The 22,741-nt window shown below is 55.9% G+C and overlaps 1 protein-coding gene across 12 annotated transcripts in view; it reads left to right on the top strand.

Annotated features, from left to right (window-relative positions):
• Positions 1-22,741, top strand: part of AGRN (agrin) — a 69,395-nt gene that overhangs the window by 19,782 nt on the left and 26,872 nt on the right. For 7 of the 12 annotated variants that reach the window (XM_064730758.1, XM_064730763.1, XM_064730759.1 and 4 more), the window contains 8 exons: positions 221-241; positions 8,837-8,884; positions 11,777-11,992; positions 12,441-12,665; positions 13,483-13,707; positions 14,559-14,765; positions 20,078-20,299; positions 22,376-22,570. In XM_064730758.1, coding sequence (XP_064586828.1) covers positions 221-241; positions 8,837-8,884; positions 11,777-11,992; positions 12,441-12,665; positions 13,483-13,707; positions 14,559-14,765; positions 20,078-20,299; positions 22,376-22,570 — 1,359 coding nt within the window. Of the gene's footprint in view, positions 1-220; positions 242-5,672; positions 7,292-8,836; positions 8,885-11,776; positions 11,993-12,440; positions 12,666-13,482; positions 13,708-14,558; positions 14,766-20,077; positions 20,300-22,375; positions 22,571-22,741 lie in introns of those variants that run through there. The other 5 variants (XM_064730767.1, XM_064730760.1, XM_064730766.1 and 2 more) reach the window with 3 other exon arrangements.

Genomic DNA, 22,741 nt, shown 5'->3' with positions numbered 1-22,741 from the left:
CCTTGTCCCCTGGTGTCCCCTGGGGCAGTTCCCTGTCAGGGTTAATGTCCCCAAAATCCCTGTTGTCCCCTCCTTGTCCCCTGGTGTCCCCTGGTGACAGTTCCTCCCTGGCAGGTGGCAGAGGGGGCTTGGGGAGGAGCAAAGCTTGGGGGCTGCTCCTGATTTTCCTGCTTCTAACCTGATTTCTTCTCTCCTTTTTCTCCTCCTCTGCTTTCTAAAGAACATAGGAAGCTTCTGGCCGGTAAGTGGTGGGGCTAAAAAATAAAAACCCAAAATTGCCATTTTCTCCATCCACCATCAGCCTGGCTGGCCTAGTCCCTGTCATCCTCATCCCTCAGGATGTGCTGGAGCAATGGGAGCTCCTCACCTCTGCTTGCCTCATCTTCCTCTCCATCCTCACCTAGTGATTCCCTCATCTTCCTCTCCATCCTCACCTAGTGATTCCCTCATCTTCCTCTCCATCCTCACCTAGTGATTCCCTCATCTTCCTCTCCATCCTCAGCCTCTCACCTCCACCAGCGGCCTGGGAGGGCGGGCACTGGGGCAAACTGGGAGCACTGGGTGGGATTGGGCATTGCTGAGATCCAGGGAATTCCTGTCCTGCTCCTGGCTGAGCTGGGGAGCTCCAGGTGTGCAGGAATTCCTTGGGAAATTTCAGGGAAAAGGAAAGAGCGGCAGGGATGGGTTTAAGCTGGAGGAGAGATGTATTTTATTTATTCTATAGAAAAAATAGAATACATTTTAACAGTGAGGGTGGTAAATGCTGGCACTGGTGCCCAGAGGAGCTGGCACGTCCCTGGAAGTGCCCAGGGCCAGGTTGGACAAGGTTTGGGTGCCAGAGGAGCTGAGGAGAAGGGGTTGAACCAGGAGTGCCCCAAATTTAGGGTTGGAGCTGCTCCTCTTCCCTTCTCTGCTCACCCCAGGACTTTTGGGCTCACTGCGAGCCCAAAGCAGCTTTTTGGGGTGATGTCAGGAGGGACAAAGCTGTGCCAGCTCAGCTGCCCCTCGCTGCCAGAGGAGCTGAGGGGATTGATCAGCCCCAGCTGTGGAGGGAGCTGATAGATCCCGAGGGATGCGCTGGGAATGAGCCCCGCTGCCGGGGGGACACGGGGACACCGAACTTGGGGACATTGAACCCGGGGAGGAGCACAGGGACGTTTCCCGAGCCCACAGCATCCTCTGCTGGCGGCTGCTTCCCGATCCCCGCGGATCCCGGGAATCCCGGGTGCTTCCCGTGCCGTTCCCGGTGCCAGCGATGCCACAGCGGTGGGAGCGGGGCAGCAGCCGGGGCTGGCTGTCCCGAGCCGGGGCTGGCTGCTCATGGCTCTCCGGAGCCGCTGGAAAAGGAGCTGGAGTGCTGGGAATGCCGTGCTGTGCCCCGTGCAGCCCCTCTGGGTGCGATGGGCAAGGGCTGGAAGGGTCCGGTGTGTCCCCTGTGTGTCCCCCTGGTTGTCCCCTCCTCTGTGCGGGTCTGTGGAGCCGCTCCGGGCTCTGCCCCGCTCCTTCCGGAGCTCCTGGCGGCGGGACAGGCTCGGTAAGGGCAGGACAGGCTCGGTAAGGGCGGCAGGTGGCGGTGCGAGCCCGCGGAGCAGCGCAGCTTCCCCTCCGGGCGGCGCCGGGCTCCGCTGCCGGAGCATCGCGGGGGGACGGGGGACAGCATCGGGGCTGTCACTGTCACTGCTCTGTCCCTGCTTCTGTTGGGGACGGGGGACAGCATCGGGGCTGTCACCGTCACTGCTCTGTCCCTGCTTCTGTTGGGGACAGGGGACAGCACCTGGGGTGTCACGGTCACTGCTCTGCTCTGTCCCTGCTTCTGTTGGGGACAGGGGACAGCCCCTGGGGTGTCACCGTCACTGCTCTGCTCTGTCCCGGCTTCTGCTGGGGACAGGGGACAGCATCGGGGCTGTCACTGTCACTGCTCTGTCCCTGCTTCTGCTGGGGACAGGGGACAGCATCGGGGCTGTCACGGTCTCTGCTCTGTCCCGGCTTCTGTTGGGGACAGGGGACAGCATCGGGGCTGTCACCGTCACTGCTCTGTCCCTGCTTCTGTTGGGGACAGGGGACAGCATCGGGGCTGTCACCGTCACTGCTCTGTCCCTGCTTCTGCTGGGGACAGGGGACAGCATCGGGGCTGTCGCGGTCTCTGCTCTGCTCTGTCCTGGCTGCGGTGGCGCAGTGTTGGATCTGCTTGGACAAAGTTCTTCAGTGGGGTAAAAATCCTCTTTTTCAGAGGCAGCGCTTACCCAGCCCTCCAGGATGGGCAGCATTTATTAGGAATGCGTTTTGGGAATGTTTCATGGGGAAAATCCCATTTTTCTGAAGAGGCAGCACTTATCCATCTCTCCGGGAGGGGCAGCGTTTATTGGGAATGTTTCATGGGGAAAAAACCCTTTTTTTGAAGAGGCAGCGCTTACCCAGCACTGCGGGAGTGGCAGCGTTTATTGGGAGCGCGTCTTGGGAATGTTTCCTGGGAATGGTGTGAATTACAATCCCCGCACACGCCAGCCCCGCTCCCTCCTCTCCCGCCGAGAGCCTCTAAAAGATCTTTATTCCCCTAAAAGCTCTTTATTCCTTTAAAAGCTCTTTATTCCTTTAAAAGCTCTCTATTTCCAGGCGCTGCTCAGCGGGGAGTCAAGCTGGGTCCTGCCAAGTGTTAAATGAAATAATTAAAATCCCCGCTTTCCCCCCCTTTCCCCGCTCCTCTCTCCGGTAATTAGCCGGGAATAACTGCGGGCGGGGATGGGGAAAGGGAGAAGGAGCGAGCGCCTTTCGCAGGCTCCCTCCTCCTGCTCCTCCTCCTCCTCCTCCTCCTCCTCCTCCTCCTCCTCCTGCTCCTGCCTCGGGGAGGAAGCACGGAGCGCTCGGCAGGCTCTGGGCGCTGCCAGATAAATCCCAATTAGCTCCCTGCCAAACAGGATTAGCGGGAAGGCGGCCAGGTGGGGAATCAGCCTGGCAACAGCGGGAGCCGCGCCTCGGAGGGCGTGACTGACAGCTGTCAATCATCCTCCCGAGCAGCAGATCGCGGTTTTGGGAGCTGGGAGGAACGGGAGGGAATTTAAGCTCAAGCTCAGGCTGCTGCTCCCATGGAGCAGCATATATATTCGATATATAATATATATATATTATATATATATATTCCATGTATAATAAAATATATATATTCTATTATATATATAATATATAATATATGATATTATATAGCTATATATTCTATATATATCTATAATATATATTATAGATATATAGAATATATATTATAGATAATATATATTATAGATACATATTACTATGTATATATAACATTATAATATTATTATAATATCTATTATAATATTACAATAATATAATATTATATATCTATAATATTCTATATATTATATAGAATATATAATATTCTATATATTCTATTCTATATAGAATATATATAATGTATATTCCTGGCAGCTTAGGAATATATAGAATATATATTCTATTATATATATAGATAAATATAGAATCTATGTATCTATATTTCAGGAATTTTGGGATAACCCCTCCCTGCTGTCACACCTGGATTGGCTCTCTCAGCTGCCCATTCGGGAGCCAAAGGTGACTTTTACACTTTTTTTTCTTTTTGCTTTTATGGCCTCTTTTTGCTTCTATGCCTATTTTGACTTTTATGGCCATTTAGGCTTTTATGGCCATTTTGGCTTTTTTTCTTTTTTGCCTTTTTGCTCTTTTTATTTTTTTACTTTCTGGCCTTTTTTGCTCGGCCATCTCTTGCTGGGTTCTCCTTCCTGGCCAAGGTGACAGGCCAGGAACACACCTGGCCGAGGGAGCAGGTGACACTGTCCTGTCCCTGCTGCCAGTGTCACCAGAGAGGTGGCAGCTGGGTGGCTCTGGGGACAGGGACACTGATGGACCCCAAAGTCACTGCCAGTGTCACCAGAGAGGTGGCAGCTCTGGGACAGGGACACTGATGGACCCCAAAGTCACTGTCATTGTCACCAGAGAGGTGGCAGCTCTGGGACAGGGACACTGATGGACCCCAAGGTGACCCCACTGGGGTCAGAGCAGGGCAAAGGGACCCTGAGAGTGTCACATCCCATCCCAAATCCCACAGGGACACAGTGTTTGGGTTTCCCAGGAGCATGAGGAGCCAGCGTGTCCCTGCTGGGGCTGGGGACACAAAAGCTGCCCCTGAAAGTGGCCCCGCGGGGGACAGGGAGGGACGGGGCTGATTTGCATGTGAAAGCAGCTGGGGAGGAGGCAAAGCTGGGTTCCCTCTGGGAATTGTTCACAGCCAAGGCTGGGCCCTACCCTGGACTGCTGGGCTGGCTCTGGAGCCCTGCCCTGGGGCTGTGGAGGGGACAGAGTGGTGACAGCAGGGCAGCAATTGGGCACCTGTGGCACAGGAAGGGTGGAGGGGCTGGGACGGGAAGGATGGAAGGGGAAAACATGGGAAGGATGCAGGAGAAGGCACTGGAAGGATGCAGGAACAGCAGAAGGATGCAGGGAGCGAGGCAGGTTTAAAGAGGAGCAATCTCCTGGATGTGACTTCCTTTTTTCCCCCTTTTTTCTCTGATTTTTTTTCTTGGATTTGCACCTCAGGATGCTCCCAGCCCTCGGAGAGGAGCAGGGGGGTTTGTGGGGTGGCTGGGGGGCAATTTGTGCCCATCCCACAGGGAGCTCCTGCAGGGGTGCCCTGCCCTGCTGGGGGACCACCCAGTGTCCCCACGTGTCCCCGTGGGAGGGAGGGTTCTTTAATCTCTGTGTTGCTCAGGCTGCAGGTGCATTGCCAAGGTGAGGAGGGAAGGATTCTTGGGAGGGCTGGGAGCAGAGCCTGCCCCTGGCGAAGGCTTTTGTCCCGAGCTGTTCCTTTTGGGAGGAGCGGGGAGCAGGAATTCAGTGGGGAGCAGGAATTGTGAGCAGCCCCCAGAGCTGCCCCGATGGAGCCACAGCCCCCAGACCCCCAGAGGGAGAGGGGGAGGGAATGTTTGTGTTCTGCCATCCTGGCAGAGCCCCCACCCGAGGCAGGGCAGGGCAGGGCGAGCTCCTGGGTTTGTGCTGGGGCAGCAGCGATCCCTGCCCATTGTTGGACCTTCACCTTCCTCTGGCTTCCCCGCAGCCCTGCTGGCGGCACCGTCCCCATCCGAGAGGGATGCAGGAACAGCCCGCAGGGTGGGAGCACTTCCATCCATCCCTGCTCCTTTCTCCCGGCTGGTTTTGGGGAGCCTGTGCCGGTAACACCCCAAAAACAATAACCGGGTTTTCTCCTGCTGCTCTGCCGTCCCCGGGGGTCTCTCGGGGGGCGATGCCGGCAGAGGTGCGGGCAGCCGGAGGGGCTGAGCCCCCTCCCGCCCATCGCACCCCTCCGTGCTGATCCCGGGGGTCCTGGGGAGGGTCCCCCGCCCCTCCCTCGCCGTGCCCGGGTGGGGAGCGGCTCCTGCGCGCCCCCCGCCGCCCCCGCCCTTTGTGCGCGCCGCGCCCCTGCGCCCCCGCGCCCCTTTGTTGGCTCGCCGGGGTCGGGCCGAGGGGCGGGCGGAGGGAGGGAGAGGAGGGTGGGGAGGGAAGGAGGGAGGGATGCGGGGCGGGGGCAGCTCCGGGCTCGCTCCGCGCTGCCGCTCCCTTGTCTGATGCTGCGCGGCCCCTTCCCCGCGCGGGGGGCGCACGGAGACCACCGGGAATAGGATCCACCTCCCACCCATCCATCCCTCCCACCCACCCATCCCTCCCTCGCAGCCGCTCCATGCCGCCGAGCCGCGCTCCGCCCGGGAGGCACCGGCATGTCCGAGCGGCACCAGGCGGGCACTGAGCCGGGCCGAGCCGAGCCGAACCGAGCCGGGCCCGCGCCCGCCGGGCCGAGCCTCGGCTGGGTCCTGGAGAGCCGGGCTGGCCTGGGGAGGCAGCGGGGATGGAGCTGAGAGGAGCCTCGGAGGGAGAGAGGGAGCGTCTGCCTTGGGCTGAGCGCGGTGCGGCTGAGCCGCAGCCCTGAATCCTTGGGCTGAGCCCGAATCCTTGGGCTGAGCCCGGAATCCTCGGGCTGCTCCCAGAATCCTTGGGCTGTTCCCGGAATCCTCGGGCTGCTCCCAGAATCTTGGCTGCTCCCGGAATCCTTGGACTGATCCTGGAATTTTGAGCTTCTCCTGGAATCCTTGGGCTGAGCCCGAATCTTGGCTGCTCCTGGAATGCTTGGGCTGATCCTGGAATTGTGAGCTTGTCCCAGTATCCTTGGGCTGCTCCCGAATCTTGGCTGCTCCTGGAATTTTGGGTTTTCTGGGAATCCTTTGGGCTGCTCCTGGAAATTTGGCTGCTCCCAGAATTTTGGGTTTCTCCCGGAATTTTGGCTGCTCCTGGCTGTGAGGACCTGCGGAGGGTCAGAGGCTGCTGGACAGCGAGGGAGCTCTGTGTGCCCCGAGTGAGACTGGTGTGGATCTGAAAGGATATTCCAGGGGATCTGAGAGGTGATCCTGGGGGATCCCAGAGATTATCCTGAAGGATCTCAGAGGATATACCGGAGAATCTGAGAGGTTATCGTGGAGGATCTCAGCAGTTATCCTTGAGGATCCTAGAAGATATCCCAGAGGATCTCAGCGGTTATCCCAGAAGATACAGCAGAGGATCTGAGAGGTTATCCTGGAGGATCCCAAAAGATTATCCCAGAGGATCTCAGAGGTTATCCTGGAGGATCTCAGCCGTTATCCCAGAGAATATTCCCAAGCCTGGGAGCGCTCCTGTGCTGGCACTGTCCCTGTCCCAGCTCTGCTCCTGCTGTCACATCCCCACCGTTCCCACCCCGGCGTGTCCTTGTCCTGCTGGGCTCAGCCACGGCTTTGGAGCCCTCGGCGCCAGGATTCTGATTTGCTTTCCGGTCATTTTGGTTTGCTTTCTGGGCATTTTGGTTTCCTTTCTGTGGGCACCCATGGATTGACACCTCGGGGCTGGCTGAGTGTCCCTGTGCCGCCGGAGCTGTCCCCAAGCTGTCCCCAAGGCCACGCCTCTGCCATGGCACCGCCGGGCACAGAGTCCTGAAGGTGCCCCCACCCTGCTGCCAGCCGAGATGGGAACCGCTGGGAAAACCTAAACTGCCAAAAGCACGCGGGGGCAAGGACAGGGATCCCCGAGAGCCTGGGGGTGCCCAGCATGACAGCGTGCCAGTACCCCATGGCGCCGGGGGCCCTGGAGCGGGACCGGCTCTACCAGCACAAGGTGTCCCTGGTGGTGAGGTATTTCATGATCCCCTGCAACATCTGCCTCATCCTGCTGGCCACCTCCACGCTGGGATTCGCCGTGCTGCTCTTCCTCAATAACTGTAGGTGTCCCTGAGCGGGCAGGATGGATCCCAGGGCCACCAGGCTGGGCTCCTCCCGGAGCTCCTGGCTGCCCTGGGGACAATTCTGGATTGGGGCTGCCCTGGGGACAATCCTGGATTGGGGCTGCCCTGGGGACAATCCTGGATTGGGGCTGCCTTGGGGACAATCCTGGATTGCAGCTCCCTGTCCCACTTTTCGCTGGCAGGGAAGAGGGAGCAGAGCTGTGAGGGCGGCTCTGCGTGGGCCAGGACAGCTCCCACCTGCTGCTGCTGCTGCTGCTGCTGCTCCTGGCAGCTCCATCCCTAATCCGGGTGGGGATCCAGGGGATGTGAGGATTTGGGAAGGGCTGGTGATGATCCAGGGGATGTGAGGATTTGGGAAGGGCTGGTGCAGGTGATGATTTGGGGGATGTGAGGGTTTGGGAAGGGCTGGTGATGACTGGGAGATGTGAGGATCTGGAAGGGCTGGTGCAAATGATGATCTGAGGGTTGTGAGAATTTGGGAAGGGCTGGTGATGACTGGGAGATGTGAGGATTTGGAAAGGCTGGTGCAAAGGATGATTGTGGGATGTGAGGATTTGGAAAGGGCAGGAGATGATCCAGGGGAGGGCAGGGTTTATAAAAGGGCTGGTGATGATCCAGGGGATGTGAGGATTTGGAAGGGCTGGTGCAGGTGATGATTGTGGGATGTGAGTATTTGGAAAGGGCTGGTGATGATCTGGGAAATGTGAGGATTTGGGAAGGGCTGGAGATGTGAGGATTTGGAAGGGCTGGTGTAAATGATGACTGTGGGATGTGAGGATCTGGAAGGGCAGGAGATGATGCAGGGGGCTGCAGCATTCCTGCTCTGGGCTGAGCTGCTGGGTGCGTGCCCAGGGGTGTGTGTGGGGTGATCCACAGCAGGATTGGCCCCAGGGCCCCCAGGAGATGGGGTAGGACAGGCTGGGGCAGGTCCAGCCCTGCCAGGGCCAGGGGCTGCTCCCAGGGATGCTCCCCTGGTACCTGGGGCTGCCCCAAACTGGCTTTGGGGGATCCTGGCACCTCCCGGGAGCCAAACCTGCTCAAGGAGGGGTAAACACCATCCCAAGGAATTCATGACAGCTCCATCAGTACCTGGGGCTGCCCCAGACTGGCTTTGGGGGATCCTGGCACCTCCTGGGAGCCAAACCTGCTCAAGGAGGGGTAAACACCATCCCAAGGAATTCATGACAGCTCCATCAGTACCTGGGGCTGCCCCAGACTGGCTTTGGGGGATCCTGGCACCTCCTGGGAGCCAAACCTGCTCAAGGAGGGGTAAACACCATCCCAAAAATGGCTGGGGGCAGGGTTGTGCCTGAGGAACCCATGACAGCTCCATCAGTACCTGGGGCTATCCCAAACTGGGTTTGGAATGCTGCCTCCCCTTCCTGCTGTTCCCTCCTGCTTCCAGGAGCTCCTGGGAGCCAGATCTCCTCAAGGAGGGGTGAAACTCCATCCCAAAAAGGGCTGGGGCAGGATTGTGCCCGGGGAACCCATGACAGCTCCCTGGTTTTTGTTTCCTTGCAGACAAACCCAACAGTTACTTCACGCAGACGCCGCCGCCACCACGGGATGGTGAGTGCAGAGTGTCCCCAGTGTCCCCAGAGCCCTGGGGCTGAGTGTGTGAGTGCAGAGTGTCCCCAGTGTCCCCAGAGCCCTGGGGCTGAGTGTGTGAGTGCAGAGTGTCCCCAAAGCCCTGAAACCCCTGGGGCTGAGTGTCCCCAAACCCCTGGGGCCGAGTGCAGAGTGTCCCCCATCCTCTCAGTGCTCCCGTTTTCCAGGGATTTTTTTGGGATGCAGGATTTGTGTGAGGAAGGAAAGCAGGCGCCTCTCAGTGCTCCCTTTTCCCAGGGGTTTTCCTGGGAATTCAGGATTTTGGTGAGCAGGGAATGCAGGAGCCCCTCGGTGCTCTCTTTTCCCAGATATTTTCCTGGCTGGAAGCAGGGAAGGGCTGCAAAAGGGGAATTTCTGCAGCCTTGCATTTTCTCCCACCTTTCCTCTGGTTTCACAGAGAACTTTAGGTTTGGTTTTTTGGTTTTTTTTTTTTTGTTTCTTTGTGAGGTTCTTATCAGCTTCAGGAGCTGCTGGATGCAGGGCAGGCAAGCCCAGGCTGAGATAAAACCATCACAGGAGCTTTGTTCCCTTTTTAAAACCAGGCTTAAACCCCCTGCCTTTGCTGGCAGCTCTTCCCCCACCTCCACGTGCACAGATAAGAGCCCAGCAAACAGAAAACAGCAGCCAATTAATAACCTGCTTGTTGCTTTTTTTTTATTATTATTATTATTTTTTCCCTCATTTTTGCCTCCCCTGCTGGGGGTGGGGGAGAAAAGGATGTGAGATAAAATGTGATTAATCTATAATTGGCCCGGGGAAAGGCATCTCGAGCAAAAAATAAACCCCCACGTGGGTGGAACTCCTTGCTCAGGGCTCCAAAACATGAACAGCCCGGCCCAGGCAGATGCCAGACCTCCAAAAGATCCCACAGGAGATGGAGAAGGGCCCGTTCTGGGGGGTGCCAGGGTGTAGGAGGGGTTTGGGGGTCAGGGGACACAGGGAGGGGATGGGTTTGTGCTGGTTGTGTGCCTGGGGTGGGTTTGGTGTGGTTTGGGACAGGGTTTGGGCTGGGAGAATGCTGGGATTTGGATGAGGTTTGCTCAGGAGCTGGGGGATAAAGGTTGGATGAACCTGGGGGTTTGGGGAGGTCCCTTCCCCTCCCAAAGCTGGGCAGGGTCATTGTCCAGCCTAACAAAGCCAGAGCTCGGGTTTGGGGTGAAGGAAGGGGCTCCTCCTCGCTCCCCACCCTGGGTGATGTGATGAATATTTGAATATCGATGAGTGGAGCTGAATATTTGAATATTGATAGGGTGGGGCTGAATATTTGAATATTGATGCGCACGGCTGAATATTTGAATATTGGTAGGGTGAGACTGAATATTTGAATATTGATAGGGTGAGACTGAATATTTGAATATTGATTGGGTGGGGCTGAATATTTGAATATTGATTGGGCGGGGCTGAATATTTGAATATTGATGATCAGGACTGGGCTGGGGGACAGGAGCACCAGCCCAGCTGCTCTCCATGGCAAGGGGCACCTCACCCAGCCCAAATTAATTAATGCTCACCCCCAATTAATGCCCTTCCCGAATTAATTAATGCCCAGCTCTTCCATTCCCACTGCCCCTTTTGGGCACATGTTTTTTTTTTACCAATATAAGGGTTTTTTTGAGCACAGTAAATTTAACAGATTAAACAGGTTAAAACAACATATTCCATTATGTGAGTAAACTGCAAACTAAATAATTTAAACCATTCATTCAGATGAATGGGAATAATCCCATTCTCCACTTAAATCTGAAATAGATTTGTACTTTAAATTAAGAATTAACTCTGTGTCTCAGGGCATGGCCATGGCCATGGCCAAGCCAGCCCCAGCTCCATTCCCACTCCCCATTCCCTTCCCTCAGGATGAACCCCACAATTCCCATCCCCTGGAATTCTTACACCTCATCTGCATTTAAAAAAAAACCCCAAAGAAAGAGCAGCTCTGGGAAGTGCAGGAGAGACTCAGACTCTTCAGAAAATGATGAATCCCTTTAGATACCACTGGGAGAGGAGGAGAATCCTTTTCCTTTTGATTTCCCAGGATTTATGGGATTTATCTCGTGCTGGGGCAGGAGAGGAGGAGAATCCCTTTCCTTTTGATTTCCTGGGATTTATCTCTGGGTTTGCAGCTCCTGAATCTCCAGGCAGTCAAAGGCAGACGCCTGGGAATTGAAGTGTAAATGAGGAGTTTGATTTTAGGCTTCCTCCTTTCCCTTTTATGTAGGTCAGGCTCTGGTTCTGACGTGTGGGGGGCACTGGGGGGCACTGGGGCAGGGAACGCCTCAAGGAATGGATGGAGCTGTACCAGGGAAGGGGGAAATTGGATTTTAGGGAAAGGTTTGGGGTCCCCTGTGTGTGTGTCCCTGTGCCCATGGGATGTCCCTGTGCCCGCAGGGTGACGGGAGGTGCTCTGTGTGTCCCTGTGCCCCCTGTGTGTGTGTCCCCATGCCCGTGTGTGTGTCCCTGTACCCATGGGATGTCCCTGTGCCCACAGGATGCCAGGGGATGCTCTGTGTGTTGGGGGCCGTGTGCGAGCGCAGCCCCTCGGAGCCGGGCCAGGCCTCATGTGTGTGCAGGAAGGATCTGGTGTCCTGCTGGTGCCCATTGGATGTCCCATGACCTTGGGTGTCCCTGTGCCCATGGTTGTCCTGTGCCCTCAGGTGCCGGGATGCTCTGCAGTCGGGGCGTGTCGAGCGCAGCCTCGAGCCGGGCCAGCCTCGTCGTGTGCAGGAAGAGTCCCGTGCCCTGTGCCCATGTGTGTGTGTCCCTGTGCCCATGTGTGTGTCCCGTGCCCATTGGGAGTGCCCCGTGCCCAGTGTTGTGTGTCCCTGTGGCCCTCATTGGGTGTCCCTGTGCCCTCAGGGTGCCGGGGGATGCTCTGCGGGTTCGGGGCCGTGTGCGAGCGCAGCCCCTCGGAGCCAGGCCAGGCCTCGTGCGTGTGCAGGAAGGGTCCCTGTGCCCCCGTGGTGGCCCCGGTGTGCGGCTCCGACCACTCCACCTACAGCAACGAGTGCGAGCTGGACAGGGCCCAGTGCAACCAGCAGAGGAGGATCAAGGTGGTCAGCAAGGGACCCTGCGGTGAGTGAGGGGCCCTGGCTGTCCCCAGGGCGGGCAGGGACACCTTGGGGTGTGGCTGGAGGGATGGGCACAGGGCTGGGGGCATCAGAGCCGCTTTGGGTGTCAGGAGAGTGTGGTAGGGAGGAGAAATGGTGGGGAGATGATGGAGAAATGGTGGAGAAATGGTGGGGAAATGATGGAGAAATGATGGCCACGGGCTGGGCCTGGGACACCAAAGGCTGGGAAGGGAAGCTGAGGAATCACCAGCTCTGCTTTGGGGGCCAGCAAACTGTGATCAGGAGGAAAAGTGATGGAAAATTATCCATTGCTGCTGGACTGGGGCATTTAGAGGGATGGATTTGGGGGATATTGGGATATATTTGGGTTATTCCACGAGAGGAACAGAACATCCTGTGCCGTGCCCTCACCCGTTCCATGCCCTCACCGTGTCCCCTCCCGTGTCCCCCAGGCTCCAAGGACCCCTGTGCCGAGGTGACGTGCAGCTTTGGCAGCACGTGTGTCCCCTCCCCTGACGGCCAGGGCGCCAAGTGCGTGTGCCCCTCGTCGTGCAGCGGCGTCCCCGAGAGCCCCGTGTGCGGCAGCGACGGCCGCGACTACCGCAGCCAGTGCCACCTCAACAAGCACGCCTGCGACAAGCAGGAGAACGTCTTCAAGAAGTTCGATGGCCCCTGTGGTGAGCAGGGGTTCCAATGTCTCGGGGAGGAGGGGGTTAAAAAATGTGCCCACCTGGGGTGGGGGTGTTGGGGGAAGGAGAGATGGGAGAGCAGAGGAGGAGGAGGGTGGAGGGTCAGGGGGTAGGAAAGGGGTGGTTTGGGCAGGAACAGGTGGTTTGGGCAGGGAAAGGTCAGTTTGGACAGGAGAAGGTCACTCTGGGCAGTGAAAGGTCACTGTGGACAGCAAAAGGTCACTCTGGTGACAGCTGCTGAGCCAAGAACCAGGCAGTGCCTCCTTCCCTCGGGTGTTTGTGCTCCAGCCCTGCTGACTCCAGCACCGGGGTCAGCTCCTCCTGCTGCTGCCCTGGCCCTGCTTTGGGCAGGGAAATGCTGCTGCTGCTGCTGCCCGGCTTCCCAAAGAGATCCTGGAGCCGAAGCATTCCAAACAGCTCCTGGAATCAGAACATCCTGGAATTAGAGCATCCTGGACAACTTCTGGAATTAGAGCATCCTGGAGTTGCAGCATCCCAAAAGCAGCTCAGGATGGGGGAAAAGTCGGAGTTTATCCCAGTGCGGTTCCCTTTGGAAATGGGCTCAGTAAGGACTGAGTCCTTAGGAGTACAAAGGAAGATTGGGGGGCTCTTGGGGAAGGAGCAGAGCCTGGGACACCCCGGTTTGGGCAGGGAGTGACTCCCCGGAGCACAAAGGAAGATTTGGGGGCTCTTGGGGCTGTATAGGGAGGGAGCAGAGCCTGGGAAGCCGCGGTTTGCACAGGGTTTGGGCAGGGAGTGACCGGTCCAGAGGGCAGGCAGTGACCCCGCCTCCCGCCCGTGCCAGACCCGTGCCAGGCCGTGCCGAGCGAGCCGGGCCGCGTGTGCCGCGTGAACCCGCGGACGCGGCGGGCGGAGCTGCTGCCCCGGCCCGAGGGCTGCCCCCCGGGCAGGGACCCCGTGTGCGGCGACGACGGCGTCACCTACGAGAGCGAGTGCGCCATGGCCCGCTCGGGCGCCATCCGCGGCATGGACATCCAGAAGGTGCGCTCGGGGCAGTGCCAGCCGCAGGGTGAGTGCCCGCCCTCCTCATCCTCCTCCTCAGAGCATCCCTGGGTGCCCAAAGAGGCTGCCTAGAACAGCGGCTAGAGGCTGTATTCTTTTTAAAATAGTAGCAGTTCTTTGCTAAATGTATTCATGTGTTCTTTCGAATTTATTTTTTAGTTTATCAATATAAAAAAATATATTGATATAGATTATATTATTAGGTTACTATTAGGTTATTATTAGATTAAATTAGGTACTTCATATAATATATAATTAAATATAGAAAAATACAATTGTATTATAATATATAAATAAAAGAACCTATAAATACACATTATACAATGCATTAATTATATAATATAATATAATATATTAATCAAATATATAGAAATATATATAGAAATAATAATATTAAAATATAGAAATAAAAATATATATGGTACATTATATATTATATATTATATATTATATATTATATATTATATATTATATATTATATATTATATATTATATTATATTATATAATACATTATATAGATGCACATAATAAATATTATATATATAATATATTTAATATAATGCATAATTGTATAATGTATAATTATTATGCATAGTTATATATATTATGTATAATTGATATAATTTATAATAACACACTATATATTAATATAAAAGCCTAAACTTAAGGCTTTTATATTAATATAAGAAAAACATAAAAGTTTAAACTTAAAGCATCAGTACAGAACCTTAAAAGTATTGAAGAAACAATACTTAAGCATCAGTACGGAACCTGAAAAATATATTAAAAAAATCAGTAGTGAACCTGAAAGCTATTTTTAAAACCCCCACTAACTGCCCCCGTGCCCTGTCGCACAGACCAGTGCCCGGAGCCGTGCCGGCTGGGCGCCGTGTGCCTGAACCGGCGCGGGGCCGCGCGCTGCTCCTGCGAGCGCATCGCCTGCGACGGCGCCTTCCGGCCCCTGTGCGCGCGCGACGGCCGCACCTACGGCAGCGACTGCCAGCGGCGCCGCGCCGAGTGCCTGCAGCAGCAGCACATCCCCACGCGCCACAGCGGGCCCTGCGGTGAGCACCGGGCACGGGGATGGGGGGACGGGGAGGGGGGCATGTGGGCGTGGTGGGCCCCGAGTTGTCCTGGAGACGTGGCATCATGTGGGGATGGTGGTCCCCAAGTTGTCGCACAGGGGTGGTGTCATGGAGGAGTGGTGGGCCCCCAGTTGTCCTGTAGACGTGGCATCATGTGGGGATGGTGGTCCCCAAGTTGTCCCACAGGGGTGGTGTCATGTAGGAGTGGTGGGCCCCCAGTTGTCTTGCAGGGATGGTGGTCCCCAAGTTGTCCCACAGGGGTGGTGTCATGGAGGAGTGGTGGGCCCCCAGTTGTCTTGCAGGGATGGTGGTCCCCAAGTTGTCCCACAGGGATCGTGGGCCCCAAGTTGTCCACTCGGGGTGATGTCATGTGCAGATGATGGTCCCCAGATTGTCCTGTAGGGGTGGTGGGCCCCAGGTTGTCCCATAGGGATGGTGGTCTCCAAGCTGTCCTGTAGGGTGTCAGACCCCAAATGTCCAATGGGGATGCTGTTCCCTCCTGTCCTATAGGGATGCTGGTCCCCAGATCATCCCACAGGGATGCTGTCCCATGGGGATGCTGATCCCCACCCGCCCCTGGCCCTTCCAGCCCTCTCCAGGCAGGGTGGCACGCTCAGGGCTGCAGTGGGTGCCCACTGAGCGGTCCCTGGGCTCAGCCTGGCCCGTCCCTGCCCGTGTTTCTGTCCTTCCAGCAGCCCTGCTGTGTGCACGTCTCCTGTCTCTGTGTGCTGTGTGACACTGGGGACACCCTTCTGTGTTTGAGCCACGCGTCTGTGACCTCCTGCTGGTTTCTGTTCCCCTCAATCCATGCCATCCATTGCTCCTCCCGGGGTAGTGCCAGTCTCCAAACTCCATCCATGCTCTCCCTTCCATGCCTGCCTGCCTCTCTCCACCAGGAGCCCTTCCCTCTGTGCCCTCTGTGCAGCTCTCACCGTGTCTTTGTCTCGTCTCTAGGAGAAGCTCCCCATGGACCTTTCTCAGGAGGATGGGGTAGGATGGGATCCTTAGGAGTGCCCAGGTGTGAGGTTCTCCCCCAGGAAGTGCAGGAGGTTGAAGCAGCCCCTGCACTCGTTTGGATGAGTTACAGGTTGTTCATTCCAGCTCAGTTTGGGTTTCTCCCACCTCTGGAACTGCGTCCTGTTCTTTTAAGCTGATGTTTGATCAGGTATCAGCTGGGCTGAGCCTCCTGAAGTGCTTGGCAATCAGGATCCCACGCTGGGGATGTGTTTTGTTGGCTTTGTGCTCCTGCTGGAGGATTTCAAGGCTGCCAGACCCAGCTGCTGGAAAAGAATTTGTCAGGCTCCCAAAATCCCACTCAGAATAATCACAGCTGTTATTTTTAAGCCTCCATTTCTCTGTGTTCCTGGTGGGGGAATGGCTGGGAGTCAATCCCCCAGGTTTTCCCTGTGGGAAGGGCTGTGATCCCATCAGGGGGGATTTTTTGCAACCCTGGCTAGGGGGTTGCATTCTAGAGGCTAGAATATTAATATGTTAATATTAACATATAGAACATTAATATGTTCTTTTAAATAGATTATTTAATATGTCAATATAAAAAGATATATTAATATAGATTATATTATTATAAATTATGCATTTTATATAATGCATAATATTATATATAGAAAAATATAATTGTATTATAATATATAAATATAAGAATATATAAATACATGTTATACAATATATTAATTATATTATATAATGTGTTATATGAATCAAATTTATAGAACCTGGAAAATATTTTAAAAAAATCCACTGAAGCCTCCCCCTCCCCTGTGCCTCCTTGAGAGGCTGAAAATTCCCAAATTTCTGGGACGAGCAGGGAATTCACGCTGCTCTGAGCATCAGCCACGCATCATTTCCACCGTGTTCCGTGGAAAAGGGCCAGGAGCAGCAGGGTGAGCTCCTGGTGCACCTGCCATTCCTCCCTGCACCTCCCTCTCCTTGGTTTCAGCTCCCCTCCCTGCTGCCCAGGGCACATCTGCTTCCAGGAGCTGCATCCTGGTGGGACACGAGCAGAAAATGGGGGAATGGATCAAACGCAGGGCTCTGCCTGCCGTGCTGGGGCTGCAGAGTGCCTGTGACAGCCCCAGGCAGCCCTGGAGCCCAGCCCCGGGAGGTGTGAGCGGGTTTTTTTAGCCCTGTCAGCTCTGGAAAGGAGCAGGAGAAGCTCAGAGCTGTGGGAATGCGGAGCTGGGGAAGGGCTCGGCAGCGCTTTAACCCCTCTTTAACGAGCACCTGCCTGACAAACCCTGAGCTCTCCCGCCTTTTCCAGCAGCCAGGCCAGCGAGGCAAAGCCAAACAAAACCATCCAAGCCATTAAAAGGGAGGAAAGTGATTGGGAGAACAATTGGAAAATACATCTCACAGGAATTTCTATTTTGTAGCTAGCTGTTAAGAGCTCGCTTGTTTGTTTGTTTTCAGCTCCGGTCTTCATTCAAAAACAAGTTTTGCAATTTCAATTGGTAAAATAATTATTCTTGATAAGCATTCACCATCAAATTTCTTGGTTTGAATCCCTCTGGGTGCTGCAGCTGAGAAAGAAGGGATGGGGTGAGGCTGGTGTGGCCAGGAGTGAAGGAAAGAAGGAAGGTGTCTGTAGTTGCATCTGTCTTTTCCTCTCTCTGCTGTCCTCTCTTTCTCTCTCTCTCTTTCCTCTTTTGTCTGTGTCTTGTGTTTTACAGTGTTGCCTGTGTGGAGGAAGGAATTCTGTCCTGGCACCACCCTCCTGCTCCCTGCCCGGACACCTCAGCTGGGAGCTGCCCCTGCTCCGTGGCCCCTCTCACTGCTCCCACCTGGCTCTAGCTGGGCCTGAGAGCCCCCAGGATGGAGAGCTTGCCCTGGGCTCTGTCCCACCCCTGGCCCCAAACCCTGCTGGAGTGGAAATTGCTCTTGCCCGGTGCCCGCTGTGCCCTCCGGGCAAAGGAGAGTGGGAGCAGAGGTGGGTGCTGGGAGCCCCCCACTCCTCAGCCAGCCCCCCCCTCAGGGCTGCTGCATCACCCTGGATGCTCCTGGTTGATTTTCCCTCTCCTTCTGCTCCCAAATGACCCCCTTGGCTTCCCCAGATCCTCCTGCCTGGAGCTGTGCCTGCCCAGGGCTGCCCCAGCTGTGCCGCCCCAGCTGTGCCGCCCCAGCTGTGCCGCCCCAGCTGTGCTGTGTGTCCTGCTTGTCCCCTGCCCCAGCCCAGGGCTCCCTCCCAGCTCCCTCTGCCAGGCTCACAGGAGCTGGTTCTGCTCCGAATTGGCTGCTCCCTGGGAATGTTCCCTGTGGAATTGGCGGCTCTGTATGGGGGACATGGTTAGGGGACAAAAAAGGGACACAAACGTGGGCACAGCAGCCCAGGGAGCAATTCCTGGTGCTTGGGGAGAGCTCAGAGCTGCAGGGAAGTTGGGGACAGAGCTGGAGTCATGTCCTTGTGCCAGAGCTGGAGCCGTGTCCTTGTGCTTGAAGTTGGGGACAGAGCTGTGTCCTTGTGCTTGAAGTTGGGGACAGAGCTGTGTCCTTGTGCCTGAGTTTGGGGACAGAGCTGTGTCCATGCCTGAGTCTGGGGACAGAGCTGGAGTCATGTCCTTGTGCCAGAGCTGGAGCCGTGTCCTTGTGCTTGAAGTTGGGGACAGAGCTGTATCCTTGTGCCTGAGCTGCAGTTGGGGACAGAGCTGTGTCCTTGTGCCTGAGCTGAGTTTGGGGACAGAGCTGTGTCCTTGTGCCTGAGCTGCAGTTGGGGACAGAGCTGGAGCTGTGTCCCTGTGCCTGAGTTTGGGGACAGAGCTGTGTACCTGTGCCTGAATTTGGGGACAGAGCTGTGTCCCTGTGCCTGAGCTGAGTTTGGGGACAGAGCTGTGTCCCTGTGCCTGAGTTTGGGGACAGAGCTGTGTCCGTGCCTGAGTTTGGGGACAGAGCTGTGTCCCTGTGCCTGAGCTGTCCCCTGTCCCTGTTCCTTCGCAGACCCTGGCCCTAGGCTGGGTTAGGTGGGCAGATCCTGCTCCAGGCCCTTCCTGCCTGGCACAGGGTGCCACAGAGGTGCCCAGGGCATGCAGAGGGACCTTGCCCAGCTCTCTGCCTGCTGCCAGGGCTGTGCTGTGTCTGCTGTCGCTCCATCTCCTCCAGGCTGTGTTGTCTGTCCCCACCTGTGTCCTTGTCCTGTGTCCTTGTCACTGTCCAGCCCGGGTGAACCCTGTGGTGTCCTTTCCTTGTCCCAGAGGGTCACAGGGCAGTGCTGGCTCTGTCCCCAGCAGCACGGCCACCCCTTCCTCAGCTCTGGGTGCTGGGGGGATTCCTGGCTGGGAGCTGGGGTGAGCCCTGGGCTGTCCCTGCCTGCAGGGAGCGGGACACGGCCTCTGCTCTGTGCTGGCACTTGGTCACCCCAGGGGAGGTGGCACTGCTGGGCTGGGGCTGTGCGTCCAGGGGGAGTCTGGGCTGAGGGAAGGACACGGGGTGTGCCCATCCTGCCCCACAGCAGCTCCCAGGGAAGAGGATGGGGTGGGGGATGAGCAGGGTGGTGGAACCAGGGGTGTCCTCCCCAGCCAGCTCCTCTTTGCAGGGAGCAGTGGATCCCAGGGAAGGGAGCAGTGTGATCCCAGGGGAGAAGGGAGCTGGTTTTCAGGGAGCAGTGGATCCCAGGGAAGGGAGCAGTGGATCCCAGGGAAGGGAGCAGTGTGATCCCAGGGGAGAAGGGAGCTGGTTTTCAGGGAGCAGTGTGATCCCAGGGGAGAAGGGAGCTGGTTTTCAGGGAGCAGTGGATCCCAGGGAGGGGAGCAGTGGGATCCCAGGGAAGGGAGCAGTGGGATCCCAGGGAGGGGAGCAGTGTGATCCCAGGGAAGGGAGCAGTGTGATCCCAGGGGAGAAGGGAGCTGGTTTTCAGGGAGCAGTGGATCCCAGGGAAGGGAGCAGTGTGATCCCAGGGGAGAAGGGAGCTGGTTTTCAGGGAGCAGTGGATCCCAGGGAAGGGAGCAGTGGGATCCCAGGGGAGAAGGGAGCTGGTTTTCAGGGAGCAGTGGATCCCAGCAGTGAGCCCTCCCCGTGGGAGCTCGCTGGAAGGTTCTGCCAGTGCTGCTGCTGCTCCCGTTTCTGGCAAGGGGACGCGGTGCCCATCCTGTCCCTGTCCCCGTGCCCATCCCTCACCTCTGCCAGGCATGAGGGCTGTGCTGAGCTGGGCACGGCAGGCTGGCAGGAGGGCGCAGAGCCCAGCAGCCCTGACACCCACCTCAGGCTCATGGGGTGGGCAGGTGCCCCATGGGACACTGTGACATCCCGCCCCGTGCCAGCCGTGCCATCCCTGTCCCCTGCAGACCTGGGCGCTCCCAGCCCCTGCCTGAGCGTGGAGTGCTCCTTCGGGGCCACGTGCGTGGTGAAGAACCAGGAGGCCGTGTGCGAGTGCCAGCAGCAGTGCCAGGGCCGCTACGACCCCGTGTGCGGCACCGACCAGCGCAGCTACGGCAGCGCCTGCGAGCTGCAGGCCATGGCCTGCCTGCTGCAGAGGGACATCGGCGTCAGGCACAAGGGGCCCTGCGGTGAGACACGGCTGGGGTGGGACTGGGGTGGGTGTATCACCAAAGGGACATTGGCATCAGGGACAAGGGGCCCTGCGGTGAGACACGGCCGGGGTGGGACTGGGGGGACATTGGTGTCAGGGACAAGGGGCCCTGCGGTGAGACACGGCCGGGGTGGGACTGGGGTGGGTGTATCATCAAAGGGACATTGGCATCAGGGACAAGGGACTCTGCGGTGAGACATGGCCAAGGGTGGGATTGGGGTGGGTGTGTCCCTTCAAAAGGGAACATTGGCATCAGGACAAGGGGCCCTTGTGGTGTAAGGACATGGCAGGCCGGTGGGCGGGGGACTGGGGGTGACATTGCCATCAGGCACAAGGGGCCCTGTGGTGAAATTTGGGCTGGGATTGTGGTGATGGTGGTGGTGGTGGTGGTGGTGTGGCTGTGTCCTCAAAGGGACATCAGCATCAAGGACAAGGAGCCCTGTGATGAGATTTGGCCTGGGATTGTTGTTGTGTTGTTGTTGTTGTTGGCCTGTGTGCATCCTTAAAAGGAACACCAGGGTGAAGGACAAAGGATGTGATGAGATTTGGTAGGGAGATTATTTTGTGGGTGTTAAAAGAAAAACCTCCAGGGCGGGATAAAACCCTCCAGGCCAGGATGAAAATATCCAGGCTGGGATGAAAATGTCCAGGCCAAGATGAAAACCTCCTGGTTGGGATAAAAACCTTCAGGCCAGAATAAAAACCTCTAGACCGGGATAAAAAACACCAGTCCAGGATAAAAACCAGAACAAAAGCCTCCAGGCCAGGATAAAAACCACCAGGCTAGGATAAAAACCAGAATAAAAAGAATAAAAACCACCAGGCTAGGATAAAAACCAGGACAAAAAACGCCAGTCCAGGATAAAAACCAGAATAAAAACCTCCAGAGCAGAATAAAAGCCTCCAGGCCAACAGCAGGAGCTGAGCAGGGGGTTGGTGCCTCCTCCTCCCCCATGCCAAGGCAGCAGCTGCTGTGTGCAGGAGAAAAGCAGGAAAAGCACCTTGGAGCCAAATTCCTGGTGAAATGACTGGCAGGGAGGGAGGGAGGTGTTGGGAGGGGAGGATGAATCAGTGAATCCCCAGGAGTCAGGGGATGTGCTTGCTGCTGTCTCCTGCAAGGAGGGAGAGCTGCTCCGAGAGGGTTTTTCTTTTTGATACAAAATCAAGGGGTTTTTGTGCCCCCAGAAAAAAACCAAATGTGAGCCTTAATGTGAAGCTCAGAACTACACACGAAAGCAGCACGGAATCTGAAAATTAGAAAAGCTGAAACCTGCGGCATCAGTGCAGAATCTGAAAAATAGAAAAGCCAAAACCTGAGGCATCATTTCCCTGCTTTAGAAGCTCGACAAGGCCTTTACCTTGTCGAGTCTCTGTCCTAAATATTTCCTAATAATAGGAAAAAAAATAGTAACACTATATATATTAATATAAAATATAAATATATAAAATATCATATTTCCTAATAATACCTAATAATAGGTATTTAGTAACAGATTGTGGGGAAGTTGCCAGAGAATCTGTGCCTGCCTCATCCCTGGGAGCATAAGGGTTGAAGAGCAGAAGGTGTCCCTCAAAAATGAGCTTTAACTCCAACCCAGACAATTTATATAAAAATATATAATATTATATAATAATATTTCCTAATACTAGCTAATAATAGGTATTTAATAACAGACAAGTGGGGAGGTTGCCAGAGAATCCGTTCCTGCCTTATCCCTGGGAGCATCCAGGTTGAAGCGCACTCAAAAATGAGCTTTTCCATCAGCCCAGAGAATTGATAAATAAATATATAAAAATAGAATACTATTTCCTAATAATAGATAATAATATTTCCTAATAGTAGGTATTTAATAACAGACAAGTGGGGAGGTTTTCAGAGAACCTATTCCTGCCTTATCCCTGGGAGAATCCGGGTCAAAGCGCGCTCAAGAATGAGCTTTACCTGCACCCCGCAATGGCCCAGCGCGGCCTCCTGAGCTTTACCTGCGCCCCGCAATGGCCCAGCGCGGCCTCCGGAGCTGCTCTGACCGTGTTTTTGCGCTGCCGTGCCCAGAGCCCTGCGGGAAGTGCCAGTTCGGTGCCATCTGCGAGGCGGAGACGGGGCGCTGCGTGTGCCCCACCGAGTGCGTGCCCTCGGCGCAGCCCGTGTGCGGCACCGACGGCAACACCTACGGCAGCGAGTGCGAGCTGCACGTCAGGGCCTGCACCCAGCAGAAGGACATCCTGGTGGCTGCCCAGGGCCCCTGCAGTGAGTGCCACCATGTCCCCTTGTCCCCTCTTTGTCCCCATCTTTGTCCCCCGTGTCACCGATGCTCGGCCCTGCGCGGCTTTGGTCGCTCTCACGCCCTGCCTGGGTGATTTTCCCTTTTACCTGGGGGATAATTTGGTATTTCCAGGCTCTCCAGCAGCTTTGGTTTGG

Source organism: Zonotrichia leucophrys, chromosome 21 (assembly GCF_028769735.1).
Source record: "Zonotrichia leucophrys gambelii isolate GWCS_2022_RI chromosome 21, RI_Zleu_2.0, whole genome shotgun sequence".
Taxonomy (NCBI): Eukaryota; Metazoa; Chordata; class Aves; order Passeriformes; family Passerellidae; genus Zonotrichia; species Zonotrichia leucophrys.
This window is presented reverse-complemented; position numbering and strand designations above follow the sequence as displayed.